The following is a 17593-nucleotide window of genomic DNA, read 5'->3' as shown; positions in this document are numbered from 1 at the left end:
TGACCTTTGAGGCTCTCCAAGCATTGCTACCTGCCAACAGTTGCAGCATTTATTCAGTTGTAGGAGTTTCTTGCTTTTCTTTGTGGTGTGCCCTCCTGCTTTGTGGCAAGTGAGCAGCCTTCTTAATAAGGTCTTACTTGCTCTGAAGTCCTATGCGAAAACTACTGTCTGAATTGTTCTCCTGGCTTCCTGTGTGTGTAGCGTCTCTCTGTTGTGAGGGAATTGGAAGTTTGATTTCTTATGGAATGTGTTAGATAATTCAGCTTGTAACTTACCCGCTGAATTGTTCTATCTGGCTCTGGCAGCCAGGCCAGGCTCTTGACCAGGCCAGGCTACGGTCTGTCATGGTGCTTTGCCATCTTGGTGTCCTTGCAGCTAACACAAACTGAGGGCTTAGAGACCTAGCAAGAGTTGGTCCCCTATCCCCTCTGTCTTCCTTCTTCCCCACTAGTCCTGCAGTCTCTTCCCCTACTAGTCCTGGAATTACCTGGAGAAATCCTCTAATAAACCTCTAGATGTGAGCTGTCTATTGCCACTTGCCAGGGCTGGCTACAGAGAACTTGTGCCTCTTACTCACATTTAACAGAGCCAGCTGGCTGTTGGGTATCATGTCCCAGTTACTGGTGAATGAACAGAGTTCTGCTTTCTGCCCATAATTGTTGCCTTCTCGTTCTGAATGGTAATGCTTAATGGAGAGGGGCCTTGATTTGCCCCAGAGTTTTATATCTGTAAGCAGTTCTGCTGGGAGAACTCTTCTGTGCAGGCCAGTGATCAGTCACTAAAGGGAAATGCTATGTGTCAGAGACTTCCCAGTGTCCTTTGATGTGAAGAAAAGTAAACTAAGTAGTTGACAGCTGCTGAAGAAACCATATCGCTGTTACCATCTGCTCTTACACTTGTCTTGTTTGCCTTTCAGATCCGGAATTACTTATGCCACCAAAACTCAATAAAAATCTACAGTGGAAGCTGCATCTTCTCCAATAACTAAAAGCTATGGAATCCCAGTGGACTCTGAGCCGTAACTTTTGATATAACTTCATTATATCTTTACAGAAACCATTGTTTTCCTGTCATTTCTGATAGGCTGTTCTTAGGGCTGTGCAAGTGAAGGGTGCCTCCACCTGATATGACTGTGACTGTGATCTGTACGGCATCACGCTAATGGGGACAGCCACTCAGGTCCCACTGCAGAGGTGGTTTGTGAGGTTGGAGAGTAACAGGGTGTGCAGGTCTGAATGCTGCTGGTTGAATCCAGCATCTCCCACCACTGTACCCTCCCTTCTGGATGAAGCAACCCTGCCAGTGTTGGATAGGCTATTTTCTCTGCCATCACTCCCTCCTGTCGATGGTACCTGCCATGATGACAGGTCACATTTTAAGCTGTTCTGCTTTAGAGATCTCACCATTAAGTCTGTACCAGTAGTAAATTGTAGTAGTTGCTAAACAAATGAATTCTGTTTTCTCTGTTGAAGCTGGATGTTGGTAATACAAGGTTTTCATCAGTATCAGAGTGAACTTTGCAGTACCAACAGTTGTTACTGTCCTCAAAGTATGCCCATTTGCACCAGGGAGATCTTGGGTAGAGGAAAACATGAATAAAAGCAGGGGGAGGGGTGGGATGGGGGGTGTCTGTGTCACACACTGCTGGGTATTACTACCCTAATTATCTGAGTTTAAAGAAGATCAGCTAATGCTGCTGTCTGACACTGATGAACAGCTGTACTCTGATTATGCTGTGTGCTATTGCATAACTGTTTCACCTGGAAACTGATGTAACCTCATACCTGAGAATTAGGTTTTACCCCAGAATACTTCTGCAGTGTGACTCAAGAATTAACAGTAGCAGTCCGGGGAGCAGAGGAAGGGGGCAAGCTCTGCAGGCAATACCGGAAACCCTTTCAGGGGTAGCATATCCCTTTCCCTCAGTTAATTTTGGCCTGGCAGCTGCTGTGTTCAATGCAAGCCATTTCAGTTAGGTGCTGTGGAAAAATGCCTGTTGGAGGTATGGAACAGACAGCAGTGGGCTGTGCTCTTACTGCACAGCATTAGCATGTGCCTAGTGCTGCAGATCATTGTTTTTCTGATGTGAGAACCCCATCATGCTGGGATGACCATGGGGGCTTGCACTGTATGTGCTGTACTGGGTTGGGGTTGTTGGGAGTGGAGTGGTAAAACAATCCTTTTGTCAGTGTTGCAAGAACCATTGGAGTGGTCTTATTTCCAGATGTTCTGAGTTACGTGGCCTGTTCTGAGTGGTGTGGGGCTGGCTTAAGCCTGTTACTAAGTACTGTGACTACACTGGAAAGAGATTCTCCAAGAGTAAAGCTTTCAGATGGCAAAACACATGAAAGGCTTCACAGGGCAGGGGTATTTTACTGCTTCTAGGTCTTCAAAATGGTAGCAGAACATAGTCCAAAATGAAAGACAGAAGTCTACTTTCAGATTTGGAGAAAGGGTGATGGGGGATCCTGCGGTCCCCTCCAGGGTATGGAGGGCTCTCTGAAATGCGACACTGACACCACTAATTCCTGACGTTCCTAAATCTGATGCCAGGGAATGCTGAGGTCTTGTGCAGCCTAATTTGTTGTCTAAAAAGAGGTTCTTTCTTTAAAGAACCCAAGAAAAGGTAAAACTAGTGCTGGCTTTCTGAGGATTCATGCTTGTGCCTAAACACAGTAATTCATTTAATGTACGTATATGGGTTCTTCTGCTTTTATGTAATCGTGATGGTCAAAGCTGAACACCCTCTGGTCTTAGATGTGTTTTGCTGTTCTCCCATCAAGGCAAAATCACTTTAAATATGTCATCTAGGTGGAAGACCAGTCTTCTAAGTCATTCATCACTGAACTCCATTGTCTTCACCCAGCCCTCTCCCTCCTGAATAAACTTTGACTAAGTAGTAGCAGAGCTGCAAGCAGCACCTAGTGTTAGCGTCTGTGAGCCACCGAGGAGGATGTCCTGCCTCCTCCTCCTGCAGTTGCTGAACCTTACCTTCTTTTCAGATGCAGCCGGGAGTCTGCTTTCCCTTGATTTCTACTAGGATGATCTTTTGCTTTCTTAGTGATGCATGTCATCTTGAAATATATTCTGCCTTAGCTGCTGTCTTTACAGATGCGTTGAATTTGCTCTCCTCGTATCTGTGGAGGCTCTTACAAACGGATGCAGTTATCAGGAATTGAAGTAAGCCATTAATGCAGAAATACGGAGTTAGGTTAAGAAGTGTCCCAATTTCTGAACAAAGGTGGCTGGATGTAAGCCTGAGTCTCTCATTAAGAGTAGAAGTTTGTCCCCTGTCTGCTGCCTAGCTTTATTAAACACAAAATTCAAAAGAAACTATTTCAGGCACACAATACCACAAAAAGAAAACAGCTCCAGCAGAAATTTCTTAATTACAGCAAGGGGTGGAAGGGAGGTGATATTGAATTGATTAAGGCACCCAGTGTCTTCTTCAGAAGCACTTCTTAAAAATGCAGGAAGGACCACGTTCTTTATATTCACTCCTGCAAACCCAGAGGTCCTGGAAAGAGGGGAGTGAGGCCAGAATAGACCCACCAATCCAGACAGAAAACTTTCTATGAGGGGATGCGACTGTGATGAGTTTGTCATTGGGGAACATCCTGGCCAGTTCCATCTGGAAGTGGTTGGCTCCATCATAGTGCTGCCCTGACACAGCAAGATATTCTCCACCATTTTTTTCTGGACATCAGCATCACACTTCTTGAGACAGGTGAGTGTCAGCTGCGAAAGCCCTCGCTGCTGTGAGCCACGTAAGGCTGGTTTGAAGAGCGCTTCAGCACAAAGGAATCTCTCCTTGCCTACAGTGAGGAGGTGTCCATCTGGCAGTTTGTAATCCATTTGTTGCTTCTGAATAGGCAAACTCAAGTCCTGTGCAAGGTCCAGAGAAGTGTAACAACACTTCTCTTTGAGATATTGTATGACGTTTAGCTGGTGTTCTGTGAACACGTTTCCAGACTCATTTAGTAACTTCATGAGCTAACATGTGATGTCCAAGCCAGCATAATCTACTCTCCCAGTGATGCTACGTGTAACATAACTTTCATAGATGGGAACCACATGTGAAGTGCCATGGCCACTTTCCACAATGAGAGCTGAGGTTTTTCCATACAAGTACATGGATAAATTGGACTGGTAAGCAATGTGGATGGCAGGCATGTGAAATGCTTCAAACATCTTCTCAGCATATTTCTCCTTGTCAGTGATGGTACACAAGGGAGGCACTGATACCAGAACAGTGTGGTTCTTTGGCTGAATCTTCACCTCCATTTGGAAAGTATACTCCAAAGTATCTTGGACACAGTTCCAGTACACCACTATGCCATGTCTTACTGGATTGATGAGTGTTAAGGGTACACTGCTATTCTGAAGCTCTCTTCCAACAAAGGTTTCTTTTTGCTTGCTCCCAGTCTCCCGTAGGGGCTTACCAGCTGTAGATAACGTAGGAAGGCCATGGGTCCCCTGCAAAGCCACACTTGAAGTAACCTGTGCCAATGTCGATGACTACTGCTTTTGTTTCCTTCATGGCCTTGAGGCTGCCCTTGGTTGTGGATATGTGGCTGTCCCTTATAGGCTTCAAACAGTTTGCAGACCTTTCCTGTACAGCTGTGACTTCATGCAGCGAGTGCTGGACATCCTTCTCAGTAGCACTGCCTTGCCACCACTCCACCTAGGGTCAGTCAGTGCAAGCAACAGACACTTGCCTGGAACCCTGGTGGCAATGGTTCCACTGATCTCACTGACTTACAACATCATACATAGGTTTGCCTCTCAGAAACCAGTACTGTGCATGCAAGTGTGTGACAACTGTGACTTAGGCAACTGTGCATCATTTCTATATAGATGGATTGCAGGTGTTTGTGCTTCATTTTGACCTGCTCTGAGAGGTACTAAAAAACATGACACCCACCCAGATGTGACGGGCATAAACAGTGTGTTTAACTGTGAAGCGGCATGGCTTTCCTTTCTGGCCTGTGTCTGCCGTGTGAGGAAGACCATGGTTCTCCAGCATTCGCAACTGCTTTTGGTCCAAAGTAATTTCTGTTGCTAAGCATTAGCACCACTTCACCTCCGGGGCCAAGTGAAGCCCTAGTTTGACTGTGTCAAGGGTGAATCCCTAGACTGGCAGTGTTCTGGTCATTGTTTCACTTTTTTTTTTTTTTTTTTTTTAAGTTTTGGTTTCTAAATTAAGGCATAATGTTACTAGTATCAGCAAAAACTGAAGCGTGACTGGCATTTGAAAGTAAGCCACAGCCAAGCCCTCACCCTTACTGTCTCCCATTTCACTACAGGAACATCTTTGTTCTTTTCCAGCAGCAACAGGTCACTATTTGCCCTACCACAGTGTGTGCAGTAATATGCTGCTGCATGGGGGCACGGAAGAAAAGGACACACTCTCTCACATCACCAAGAATTACAAACAGCATTTTCCTTGTATAACAAAAGTTCTGTGTGCTCTTTTACTGAAAGCCATACCCAGAGGGCATCTTACTTAACAAGCCAAAGCTGGGCTTAGAATGAAATTGAACCCTGTAAGCCAGTTCTGGACGTAGAAACAGATTTTTACTACTACGGCTCTGCTGCCTATCAGGGAGTTGACATCTTGACGACAAATGACAGAGGCTCACCAAAATCCCAATGTGGAGAAACAGAGCAGCATTAAACCACGCAATTTCTTTACCAACCTCAACATAGGCAGCCAAGCAACTGCAAACCTCCATAGTTTATTACTCTGGGGAGCAGTAAAGCTGGTCAATGCATATTATACATGTATTTTTATACACACATGATTAAATACATCTTTGTGCATGAAGAGACAGGCTGCCCCTCTTCTAGATCTGGGCTCAACACCTCAGCTTCTGAATTAAAATTAATCCTTTCATGCAAACGGAACACTTCTTCCAGACTTCGGTTCACGTACAGATTAGTGTGGCAGTAGCACAACAAAGCTGCAAACACACCTTCAATTTCAGAAGTCACTTTATTTTGTGTTGGGGTTTTTTTGTTTAAGCTATTACAAAGTTAGTATGCTGCTGTTTCCAGGCTACTTTTTCCCACATTACATTTGTCATTCCAGTTAACAAAAAACATACATATCCACTAACATTTTGAGGTCTTTGTTTTAGCCTGAACTCCGAAGACACGCTGTAAGATGATTTTTTGCAAAGTCATTTTGGCCAATGTTTCCTGAGATGTTCCTTTAACTGTGGGATAGTGGACAGCTGTTGTTTGCAACGATGGCATCTGAGGGGTAATTTGAGAAGTTCAGAGACATGATCTTTCACCATCACTTTTCCCTTGCTTCTTACCATCTCTATCACATCTGAAAAAAAAATGAAGAGACCAGAGGTACTGGGACCGTGTACTGTCATGAAACACGTGACGCTGCAGAATCTCAGCACACTGCTTCACATGCATAGCATGTCATCACTGCATTCTAATTTAAACCAGTCACAAAATTGGGTTGACTTTTACTTAGCGCTATTCCTCAATCTCTGAAATTACATAAAACCTCTCACTTATTACAATAGACTTTACGGCTTACACATTTGTTTGGAAAAAAAGCCCAAAGCCAGAACCCACAAGCAGGATTATGTGTTATGAAATACCTTTTCTAATCATTACCTTGAGAGTTTAAGAAGTAGTCTGTAGTAAAAGAGTTCCAGTGCTTTTTGGTTTTCAGGGCCGGAGAATCAAAATCCTGGCTGATTACATGCAAATGTAGCTGACTGAAACAAATACATAGATAAGAGAGAATAATGTTAATGCTCGAAGTCCTTTTGCAGTAGTACCAGTTGCAAACATGATTCAGGAGAGTCAGACTGCCAGCCTTATGGGTCAGTCTTACCGCGTGTGACCCATAGTCCTGCAACAGAAGAAAGGCAGTCTGTTCTGGAAGCACTGTCTCATGCCAAGTGTTTCACTCACGGTCAAGGTCACTAGTCTGCATATTCCATTCGCCCCTAACTACAGTCTATATTCCTGCTAGTTCCCAAAAAGGCAGAGACAGGGGTTTTAATAAACCAAAGGTTTAAACTTTGTACAGTCCCTGAATGGGACTTGATCAGTGACTTTTAAAGCTTCATCCAAGAACTGGAGAACAACTTAAGAACACTGATTGCAATATCCACAGGCATTTGGCCACTGTAAGACACAGACTTATTTACACACAAGACTCCTTGCTCAGTATCAGGCAGGACTTGATAGGCTTAAGAGTCACTCTCTCATCACAGATCAGTGCCATGGGAGGGGCGATGCCCTAGCACTTGGCCACTGGCAGCAATGCCTGTTTCGCTAGGACTGGACCACTGGGGTACCATAGCCCCAGCTACAGACCTCTGCTAGGGGAACCCAACAGGCATTTCCCTCTGGACCCAAGGCACCTGTGTAGCTGACCAGCACATACGCAGCAGTGCATGCACAGGTGCACCCAAAGGACTTGGACACCAAACTGTTCATGGTGTTTAGGAGGACTAGTTGTTCTTTAGCAATGCCAGATCACATTACAGACTTAGCCCCAAGTCTGTATAACAGGAAGAACAGGGTCTCTGTTGAGTCATCTGATGAGTCATATGGGTCTTACCTCATACTGGGGATAGCATGGTAACCCAGTCTGAACTCCAGACTCTCTCTGGCAGGGCACTGTTCGATCATTTTCTGCCCAACTGCATGCATATGCTCCAGGAGTTCAAGATGGTCTCTGGTGACTGACTTCAGGCTTGAAAGGGGGTCCCATGGTAAGATAAGCCAGTGGTAACGTGCTTTGGGATATTTATCCTTGATGACTACAGTCTTTTCATCTTTGTAAACCTTGCAAAACAAATAACTAGATTATTTACTGATTGAAAATTGATATGTTATCCATCTGCACATCCTATTGTCGTTGCAGAAGTCCCTAAGCACACATATGTGTTGCTACTGCAACTGGCACTGCCAGTAAAAAAGCCAGGAAGGATTACTAGATGGGGAGAAATATCAAGCAGCAGAACATTTCATTTCAAGGAGGACTTTTGCTGGAACTATGTTGGTTCAGGATATGCGCCTTCTTCCATACCAAGCACCCAGCAGCTATGGACAGATGTTCCAGCAACAACAGCAGAAAAAAAAAGAGGGTCAAGTTGTTCCATTCTCTTTATCTACTTTAAGGAAAAAGCTTTCTATTCTTACAAAGCAGTAAGTTAACCATTGCTACAGGTGGATACGAACTCTTGAAAGCCACCTGGACTCACAGTACCAGTGAGGTCCAGGAAACTCTACTTCCATCAGGCTACATTTAAGCTTTGTGGTCACCGAAACAAAAATCACAGCACTTTGCTCACTATAGAGCACATAGGAATGCACTGGATGGCCTCATCCTTTGCAGACTGCTGGAGTGATACATGAGTCTCAAAGGTGCTACAAATAGTGTGTTCACTGCTGCAGACCTGCGCCAGCATTACAAAGGCAAAAACATTCAAGTCCGAGCTATTTCAGTTCATGGTCCCCAATGTGCTACTTTGTAAGATCACTCACAAAAAGGAGAAGAGATTCCAGTCTATCACCCTTCTTCCCCTGTTTTCATTTTGATCTACCTTCCACAACAATTTGATGCAGCTGATGAACAGAAACAGTAGCAAAGCACGTGGACAACAGGGGGGACAACCTGCCCTCGGCAATAAAAATGTGTCAGGTTCTGAAGCAGAAACTATGTGCTGTGTCTCTGGTCTCTTAGCAGTACCTCTGTTCATGAGAGGTGGATGATGTCTTTGTCATCTTTGCCAATTATTCTCATATATTTATATACAGAGCTGATTAGTCTTGCTCTACAGGAAGATTAAAATTCTATCAGCACACAAATCATAGGGCTGATTCAGCAGCAAGACTGGTTGATGCTGTCATTTTTATATACACACATTAGCGTCTGCATACACAGCTGGTGAGAATGGGATCACAATCAAGTGTTTTCAGAAGAAATAAATATTGCCATTTATTTAATATTTGATAAAAAGCAAAGATAGTAGTTCTATTGTTTGCGTATTTTGTTCAGAACCAAAACTAATAAAGCTAACACTAACTCACAAACAGTTATATGTGTTCTAACATTCACAGAATAGTTTTAAAACCAGCTTATCGTTTGGGTGAAGAAAGCACAGTCTTGGTAAGTGCTATGTGAAATTCCACTTAAGGGATGAAGATTAAGCTTCATGTTTAAAAAGTAAACAAGTATTTCAATAGCTTTATCATTCCCCACAGAAAGACTCATTTGAAACTGCTGGCATTTCCAGGAGAATGGGCATCTAGTTCTCCTACAACTCTACGCATTTCAAAACTTTAGACTTGAATTAAAAAAAAAAATAATCAAGAAATAGGGACCTTCTCATTAGTTATCAAGGAAATTATTTTAAGCCTGAGAGCAACCATCACCTAAGGGGGCCCAGCAAGGCTGTGGGATTTCCGCCCTTGGAGATCATCTCAACTCAAATGAACAAAGGCTGGGGCAATCACACCCAGTGCAAGTGGTCAGACTGGGTGACCTCCAAAGGTCTTTTCCAACTGAAATTATTCAGTGATTTCTAGAACCAAGTATCACAGGTGTCAGTGATATCCATCCTCCTGAACACAAACTCTTGCCAAGAAGTACAAAAGGAAAAACGCATCTCTAATGTTAAGATAGCCAAGCAGCAATCAGTCAGCCAAAACCCAAGCTAAATGGACCCAAGCTTCAGGCCTTATTCTGCCAGACAGCAGGATATCAATGGAGAGCTTTCTCCTTATTTTGCAGCTGAGCTCAAAATCTTGGTTTTGAGAAGGAGTTGTCTATACATTTGCCATAACTTAAAAATAAAATGAAAGTAGGTTCTATACATGGATAGGGAAGATTCTCTCAGGGCTCTTTCACAATACAACAACGAGAAAGCATGTATACGCTGCAGCCCCAAAAGACATCTGTCAGATTTCTGCATCTTGAGTCTGACCTCCGCAAAAGCATGCAGCAGACAACAAAAAAAAAAACCTCAAGGAAAACCATTATGCAACCATAGGGAAGCAGAGGGAGGGAGGTGCACCTGGAGTATCTGCAGAGGTTAAAAGAAACCAAGTAGGAAATTCCTGTTGGCACAAAGAAACCAGGTGGAGGAGGAGCCATGGGTCACATCCTGTCAGCTGGCACAGAGGTGTTGCAGTTAAGAGTTTGCTGGAAACCAGGAAACTGCATCATATTTGGAAACAAGCCAGTGCTGACTGCTGGGAAACAGGAATCTCCACTACGTGTTCAGTCGCAAACCAGAGCCCCATTTTAGTAGGTTTTGCTGAGGAAAGAAAGCAATTGCACTGCTCGCCTGCAATCCCAAAAAACTTTTTGAAATCTGTTGGCCAAATCTGACATTGTAGAGAACTTGAAGACAATTAAGATAATAATATTCTGCAAAATCAGTACAGTAGAAACTCCCAAATTAATGCTACTACAGAGAGAGATGCAAGTACCATTTGGCTCTTATGCAGTACTCCACTGGTTAATCAGATCATTAAACTAAACTGCAGAAGGAAGAAAACAAGGTCAATTAACTTTGTTAGACAGGAACTACTGTAAAGTACAAGTGTACAGCTCTCACCTGCATTTTTGGATCTTGCATGGAGCTCTTTAGACCCTGACTCCAGTGTCCTGAAGGTTCCTAAAGCACAGAAGGAAAAAAATAATTTGTAAGAGAATTAAGAATCCAATTATATGTTTTAAAGCATTCAGTTAAGTACTTTCATTAGTATAAAACAGCAAAATAACAGCTGAATGACAGATTAATTATTTCCTTTCTATAAATGTCAACACACCTGCTCCAACTGTCCTCCCAAAGCTACTTTTGAAAATTTTTAACAAGATACTGTTAAGATTCAAAGTTAAGACTTTCAAATGTTGGAAATTTCTGGACGTGGGGATTGAGGGCACCCTCAGTAAATTTGCAGGTGACACCAAGTTAGGTGGGAGTATTGATCTGCTGGAGGGTAGGAAGGCTCTGCAGAGGGACCTGGACAGGCTGGATCGATGGGCTGAGATCAATGGCATGAGGTTCAACAAGAACAAATGCCAAGTCCTACACTTCGGCTATGAAACCCCCACGCAGAGTTACAGGCTGAGGAAGGAGTGGTTAGAAAGTGGTCAAGTGGAAAAAGACCTGGGGGTGCGGGCTGACAGCCGCTGAATATGAGACAGCAGTGTGCCCAGGTAGCCAAGAAGGCAAACAGCATCCTGGCCTGTATCAGGAATAGTGTGGCCAGCAGGACGAGGAAAGTGATGGTCCCCCTGTACTCGGCACTGGTGAGGCCACACCTAAAGTACTGTGTTCAGTTTTGGGCCCGTCACTCCAAGAAAGACATTGAGGTGCTGGAGTGTGTCCAGAGAAGGGCAACGAAGCTGGTGAAGGGTCTGGAGGGTAAGTCTTAGGAGGTGCGGCTGAGGAAGCTCAGATTGTTTAGCCTGGAGAAGAGGAGGCTGAGGGGAGACCTTATTGCTCTCAACAACTGCCTGAAAGGAGGTTGTAGCGAGGTGAGGGTTGGTCTCTTCTCCCCGCTAACTAGTGACAGGGCAAGAGGGCATAGTCTGAAACTGCACCAGGGGAAGTTCAGGCTAGAAATGAGGCGGCATTTCTTCACAGAAAGGATGGTTAGGCATTGGAATGGGCTGCCCAGGGAGGTGGTGGAGTCACCATCCCTGGAGGTGTTTAAGAGAAGACTGGATGTGGCACTTTGTGCCATGGTCTAGCTGACATGGTGGTGTTAGGGCAAAGGCTGGACTTGGTGATGCCAGAGGTCTCTTCCAACCAAATCGATTCTGTGATTCTGTGAAATTTAACAACAGGGAGCTCCAGATCTATTTGAATTTACTAATTTGCACACACATTATGACACAGTCCTTGATTACTATTGATGACAGATTATTTTACTAAAAGACGCTCTCCTTCATGGATCACACAGGCCAAAGGAAGTACAAGGATCTCCATTAACTGTCCTATCACATGCTGCTCTGCACAGAACAAAGAAGTGGTTGTGGTGTGTGGCCATACTCTTAGATGGATGTATCTTTTTATATTGTGCAAGGAGTGGCTTGTAGAGAAAACAACAAAGGCACAGGAAGATCAAGCCAACACTAGCAGGTATCTCTTAACTTTGCTACTGAAAGCCTAATAGAAGGTGCCTTAAGTGTACTTTTTTCAAAACAGATAATGTTTTATCTATCCAGATGACTTTACAGGCATTATCAACGATGATCTTCATATTCTTATAGAGGAAGATAGTCAAACATTATTATAGTGCTGACAGAGAAAAGTGTGAATTGTCATCTCCCTGCTCCATACCACCACAAATCTCGCCCTAATATAATTAGCCTGAGTTCACAAATGAAGTAAGTGGTCAATCCCCGCCACAACCTGGGACTGAAATTTTGTCCTGAGGGGTTTAATTTCTGTGCCTTCTCCTCCAGCAACTGCACTGTTATAGTTCCAGATGCGCTAAGCAGTCTTTTATTTTGCCCATGTCAGCAGGACTAAAAACTCCCTTTCAAAAGATTTTGGCTGGTAACATTCATTAATGTAAACACGGTTCTACCATAAGGTATGACCAAAGCAGGTGGAGGGGAGATGGAGCAATTAAAAAGAAACAAAAAGAAGGTCACGTTGTTCCATTCTCTGTGTGTAAGCTTTTAGATAACCACTGCTTTATTTATAACACAGCAGACTTCATCTCAAGAGCCAGCACAGTATCTTTGTGTGACTCCAGATAAACTGACCTCATGTGGACGGTCCTAGCAGAAACTGCAGTAGGAACCAGAGATTAAATCCTCACTCACTACAAGCAAATCCCTTCGCACACACACCCCCCGAGCTCAGGTTAGAATGGGTCCCAGGTAACTTTCTCAGGACCTGGGTGATGTCAGGAGCAGAGTCTTTGCCTCAGCGCATGTCAGCTCACGTGCTCTGAATACTCTGAGAATCTGTGTTCACCTGAGACACTTCCTCATCAGTAGTACTCACAAAAGTAAAAGACCAAAGCCCTGCTGGAGGAGACAACCCCAGGAGAAACAGCACAAGTACTAATACCAACACACTTGCCTTTTTGCTTGAAGTTCCTTCATGCGGAGATACACTGGTATTGCTTAGCTTGGGATTTGCAGAACTGCCTTGTGTATCCACCACCTCCATCTTCATCGTTTTTCTGGGCACAAGCTCTACATCATCATTCTCACAGGAGTCCTCACATGGCGTCTTGTAGGTTTGTACTTTCTCTTCTGCTTCTGTAACAGTTTTCCCTGACTCTTCAGCAAATTGCACTGTGTAGGGGTAAAGTTTATTCACAATATGCAGAACTTGGCCTGGCTTCATTTTCACCTCTTCATCCTTGCCAATATTCATGAGATCAACACTAGTTGGGTTGACTCCTATCTTTGGTAAGGAGGAAAAGGAAAAAAAATAGCAAATGGTGTTGTAACTCAAATCACCAACTACTGCTCCTTTGTCCTGGAATATCACTATCCTGGGAAGCAAATGCATTTTGTATTCACTGCACTCCCTCCCCACACTGACTGGCTCTAGAGGATCAGGGAAGTCCAATGCTGGAAACGCCTCTCTATGCCTTGCAATCACAGCTGTCAGCACACAACCCTCAGGGCACGGTGTCACAGGGACCTAACAGTTCTGTAACAGCTGGCTACAGAGTTGCAGCAGGATCTATGCCACACTTGGCTCAAAAAAATCAACAACCTATTAAACAACTGGCAAAATAATAACAGCATTAGTAACAATTACTTCTGAAGAGCAACAGTAATTTTATGAAATTGTTTCATCCCCAGAATCCTCAGAAAGTTTCCTGTTTTCAAATTATTTTACCTTCTCTTTCTTCTCCTTTTTACTACACTTTGTTTTCTTTTTCTATCAAATGCTGTCCCATCAACACGTTTGCCCTCAAATACACAAGCACACTCTTCTGGCTCATTTCAAGAGAGAAAGGAGTTCAAGCTTACAACCGCTGGCTCACCAAGCACAGCCCACTGCTAACACTTCCAACACACTCCCTTCTGTGTTGGCAAAAAAAAAAAATAAGAAAAATCAGGAAAAAAAAAAAATCTCTCTGAGTCCCCACAAGAGTCCACTATACAGGGATCAGCTCCTTGCTCCTGTCTTTTTTTTTAATTTCCCAAACCAAATGTGATAACCCTTCTCCAGCCCACTGTGTTCAAACACAGTGACGCTTGTCTGTTTCCTCAAGAGAGGCTAAACCTCTTGGTCCACTTCAGCTTCTGCAAAGTATATACTAGCTTATCTGTATCTTAATGCTTTTATTTTCATTTTGCATCTTGCTCTTTCACAAAACTGTCTGTTATTTTTTCTAGCAGAAAATGAGGACAACAATGTCAAATTTTTACCTGCCCCTCTTACTGCATCAATTTACAGCTCTATGCAACTCTAAAATAATTTTCCCCTCAAAACAATGCTTTAAAGACTGAGAAGTTACCCAAGTTTAGCTGATAATTGAAAAGCAATGCATTTTCCTCTGTCTCAGGCATAACTGATAACACAAAGTGACGTGGCCAACCTATGGTGACTGCTTGATAGAAGGACTTTGCCTGATCATGAGGGTGACCCTAGGAATTCGGAGTCTCTGACTTCACCAGAATGCTTTGGGTTAATGTTCATGCACGAAACAAGCTTTAGAAAATCAGCTCTTCCCTGTAACTGACAAACTCTGTCACAGAATCTTTTCTTTAGCTGTGTCACTGCAATACCTGCCTGCTTCACAAGATGGTACTGTGCCTCTCATCACTTGGTATTCACTGCGATGAAGCAGCCACCTGATTCCAGCCAGGATTTCTTCAGTCTACAGTTCCACTCAAGTCAAGTACACTTCACATCTCCCAGGCCAATACACTATCAAACAACTGATCACTGGAACCCTGTGCCACACACATAACACCTGGGAAGTACCTTTAGGGGAGGCAGTGAAAACATGCTAGCACTGACCGCCAGAAAGTATTCCCAGCCCCATAGTATTCAAATTACGGCTAAGGCTGACTTCTGTGAAAAACTGTTTCAGAGATCTTTGCTGGATTCACCAGATACTGGTGGGGTCCTTGTGCTTAATGAACTCTGGAGGTGTTTTGCTGGAAGACGTTACTCCTCAGTCAGTAGAATACAATGTGTTGTCCACACATGCTGATGCTGTGGGTGCACATACATCCCCCAGCACCTGAAGCCAGAGAATTTGCCCTTCATATTATCTGAGGGGTACCGGTCCTCATAAGTATGAGAGAGTAGGCCTACATCCATCCCATTAGTAACATAAGAATGCCTCCAGTGCTGTCTCACATCCCATCCCTCCCCAGAGGTGATCACACCTTTGGCTCTATCAGCCATCAAAACAAAAACCTTCCAGAACTGCCCAGTCCCATTAAAACAAGAACGAATTTGACCTTAAATGAAGGGCTGACTCAGCTTCAGAATTTTAAGGCTCAGGAGGCAGATCAGCAAGTTTAGGGGAAGAACTCCAAAATCTCCCAAACATAGCACCTGGAAGAACAGGTTGAGGATTCACAGCAGCGTTCCCTGATGCTGTAAGTCTGGCTGTCTGAAACTGGAGTGAATCTGGAAGGAATAGTGCAGCCTTTCCATTGAGGTATGCACACAAAAGGAAAAAAAAAAAAAAAAAAAGGCAGATCCCTTCCAAGGACCACTCACTGTGCTCTCCTTGGTCCTAAAACAGCTTCAGGCCCTTCAGATCTGGTGATCAGAATCATCACTTGCAGCATTTGTGGAGTTTAACTACAACAACTGCCCCAGCATCAGAAATATTGTACACCCATGTAAAAACATACCTGCTTAACTGTGACATACCCCTTGTTACAGTCTGCTTTTAACTGAACTGGAAAGAAAGAACAAAGTGTCACAAAACAATGTAAATAAAAAGCCCATTGAACCACCCCTTGCAGAAAACACTCCTTTATTTTAAGATCTGCTACCTTCTGAAGCTGATCTCTGCAAATGTACACAAAGAATATCACCTGTGGTCCTGGAAACAGAGGATGAGGTAAAACAGAACCAACCCATACACTGAGTCATAGCTGAGTATTCACATCATAGACCGGCAAAACTACTTCAGAATAAAGGTGAAATCTGTGGAAGTCTTCTACATGTTCTTGCCATTCTCACCAGCCCTATGTGGCAACAAGGCACGGAGCAGGACTGTGTCCAGAGGGAAGAAGGATAAGGCATGGAACATGTGAAGGGGAGGATTTTATCGATCACAGGTATTTTTATATATTCTCCCAGAGCATCTATAAAATAACAAGTCATACTAAAAATCCATTGGTGGAAGACTAGGGAGACGAAGTGCCACTCACAATGAAAAAGCGTAGGCAGTGGAACATGACTGTGGGCCTAGGGACTCACGTTAAGGTTCAATGCCTTAGTTTACAAAGGTGAACTCTCTGTTACTAGGTGTCTCTTCCAATTTTTTAGGACTCAGAGATCTCCATAAGTGCTTATAAAAAAAGTGTGATGACTTCAAAACCAGGCAACACCATGGACCATGCAGAGAAAGGTGACCATAAACCAGTGGCTGCAGAAGCAAGTCTATGGAAAGCCTGTTTAGATTTCAAGGAACAACTGTGATTTCCCGTTTAGACCCCACTCAAAGCAGGTTTACAAATTAGGCCAAAACACTGGTCTACTAGCTTCACTGTAATTTAGTCAAACAGAAGAATGTATTGATAAACATGAGTGCTGTACTTGTATGTCACATGCTTCACAAGTTGGGTTGCTGCTGCATGTAGAAAGTGGGATTGGAGCTAAACCTTACCTTGCCGCCGTGAACACTTCTTATCCGTTATCCCAGTCTCTGGGCCACGCCCAATTACCACTGCTTCCAAGTGTGGCAGTTTTATTCGCTGACTGCATTTCTCTTTCCCCACAAGCCAGCACACACGCATCACTGTGCTATAGAGCAAAACAAACAGTATGTTACTAAGACAGTGCTTCCTGATGGGTTATCTTCCTGTGGAACGGGGTCTAGGAATTATGCTGCCAGCCCAATCATTAGCTGAATCACTTCTGCTAACTGGGTTCATGTTACTGAAATTCATGGCAAATCACAGCATTAACACTAGCATAATCTAAGAGCAAGTTGCTGTTGAAAGGGCAATCCTGTTTTCCTGCCTTCTACATCACCATACATTCTCAAATCAACAAATCATATATAAGAAAAATCAATTGGATAAACAGTTCCATCCAACGGAAAAGCCTACCCACAAAAAAAGTGATTTGTTTCCCACAGAATCAGAGTTGATCCCACCAAAACAAAGAAAGTGGCAGAAGACAGAGAGGGCGAGAGAGGGGGATAGCTTCATCCAGCAAGTCTGCAGATGGACTATGCTACGAAACCGAACCCTCAAGTTTACACCAATATGACCCTGAACAGCAAAGATCCTGCACCTTCCTCCCTGCCTGGTGTTGGCGCCAAGCGCTCCTCCTCCCAACTCTGTGGAGAGCTTATCGTGGTGGAAAGCAACTGGGGACGGGGGGTCCCCAGTGCAACACCAGCACCCTCACACACAAAAACGTGC

General features: G+C 43.8%; 3 protein-coding genes across 4 annotated transcripts in view; 1 reads left to right on the top strand and 2 right to left on the bottom strand.

The window, feature by feature from the left end:
• Positions 1-1064, top strand: part of IKBKAP (inhibitor of kappa light polypeptide gene enhancer in B-cells, kinase complex-associated protein) — a gene marked incomplete at its 5' end in the record, with an annotated part of 30667 nt that extends 29603 nt beyond the window's left edge. The window contains one exon of the mRNA XM_009707349.1: positions 917-1064. Within this exon, the coding sequence (XP_009705651.1) occupies positions 917-984 (68 nt within the window). The remainder of the gene's footprint in view (positions 1-916) is intronic.
• A 2384-nt stretch (positions 1065-3448) lies between these two features.
• LOC104167171 (actin-like protein 7A) lies at positions 3449-4540 on the bottom strand. The gene is given in 3 exon segments (XM_009707348.1): positions 3449-3645; positions 3648-4453; positions 4455-4540. Coding segments are annotated over 3 exon segments (1089 nt in total).
• Positions 4541-5976: 1436 nt separating this feature from the next.
• APTX (aprataxin) lies at positions 5977-17377 on the bottom strand. Of its 2 annotated transcripts, XM_009707346.1 has the most exons (8): positions 17320-17377; positions 16831-16968; positions 15848-15894; positions 13092-13421; positions 10605-10664; positions 7598-7824; positions 6640-6743; positions 5977-6337 (listed from the first exon to the last, which is right to left on the bottom strand). In XM_009707346.1, the coding sequence occupies exons 1-8, from the start codon at positions 17375-17377 to the stop codon at positions 6183-6185; spliced, it is 1119 nt and encodes a 372-aa protein (XP_009705648.1). In that variant the 3' UTR covers positions 5977-6182. The 2 variants fall into 2 exon arrangements, with proteins under 2 accessions (XP_009705648.1, XP_009705649.1); XM_009707347.1 differs by lacking the exon at positions 17320-17377 and having other exon boundaries at positions 13335-13421; positions 16831-16960.
• Between the last annotated feature and the right edge of the window lie 216 nt (positions 17378-17593).

Source organism: Cariama cristata, unplaced genomic scaffold (genome assembly GCF_000690535.1).
Source record: "Cariama cristata isolate BGI_N322 unplaced genomic scaffold, ASM69053v1 scaffold2529, whole genome shotgun sequence".
Classification (NCBI taxonomy): Eukaryota; Metazoa; Chordata; class Aves; order Cariamiformes; family Cariamidae; genus Cariama; species Cariama cristata.
Note: the sequence above shows the minus strand (reverse complement) of the source record. Positions and strands in the feature narration are given on the sequence as shown.

Excerpts from the sequence above, each read along its gene's own strand:
- APTX (XM_009707346.1), bottom strand. The coding sequence starts at position 17,377 with ATGAAGCTATCCCCCTCTCTCGCCCTCTCTGTCTTCTGCCACTTTCTT. Across the intron at positions 15,895-16,830 it reads GAAGTGTTCACGGCGGCAAG|TTCAGTTAAAAGCAGACTGT; the intron begins GTAAGGTTTAGC and ends CTTTCTTTCCAG. Across the intron at positions 7,825-10,604 it reads TGCAAGATCCAAAAATGCAG|GTTTACAAAGATGAAAAGAC; the intron begins GTGAGAGCTGTA and ends TTGTTTTGCAAG.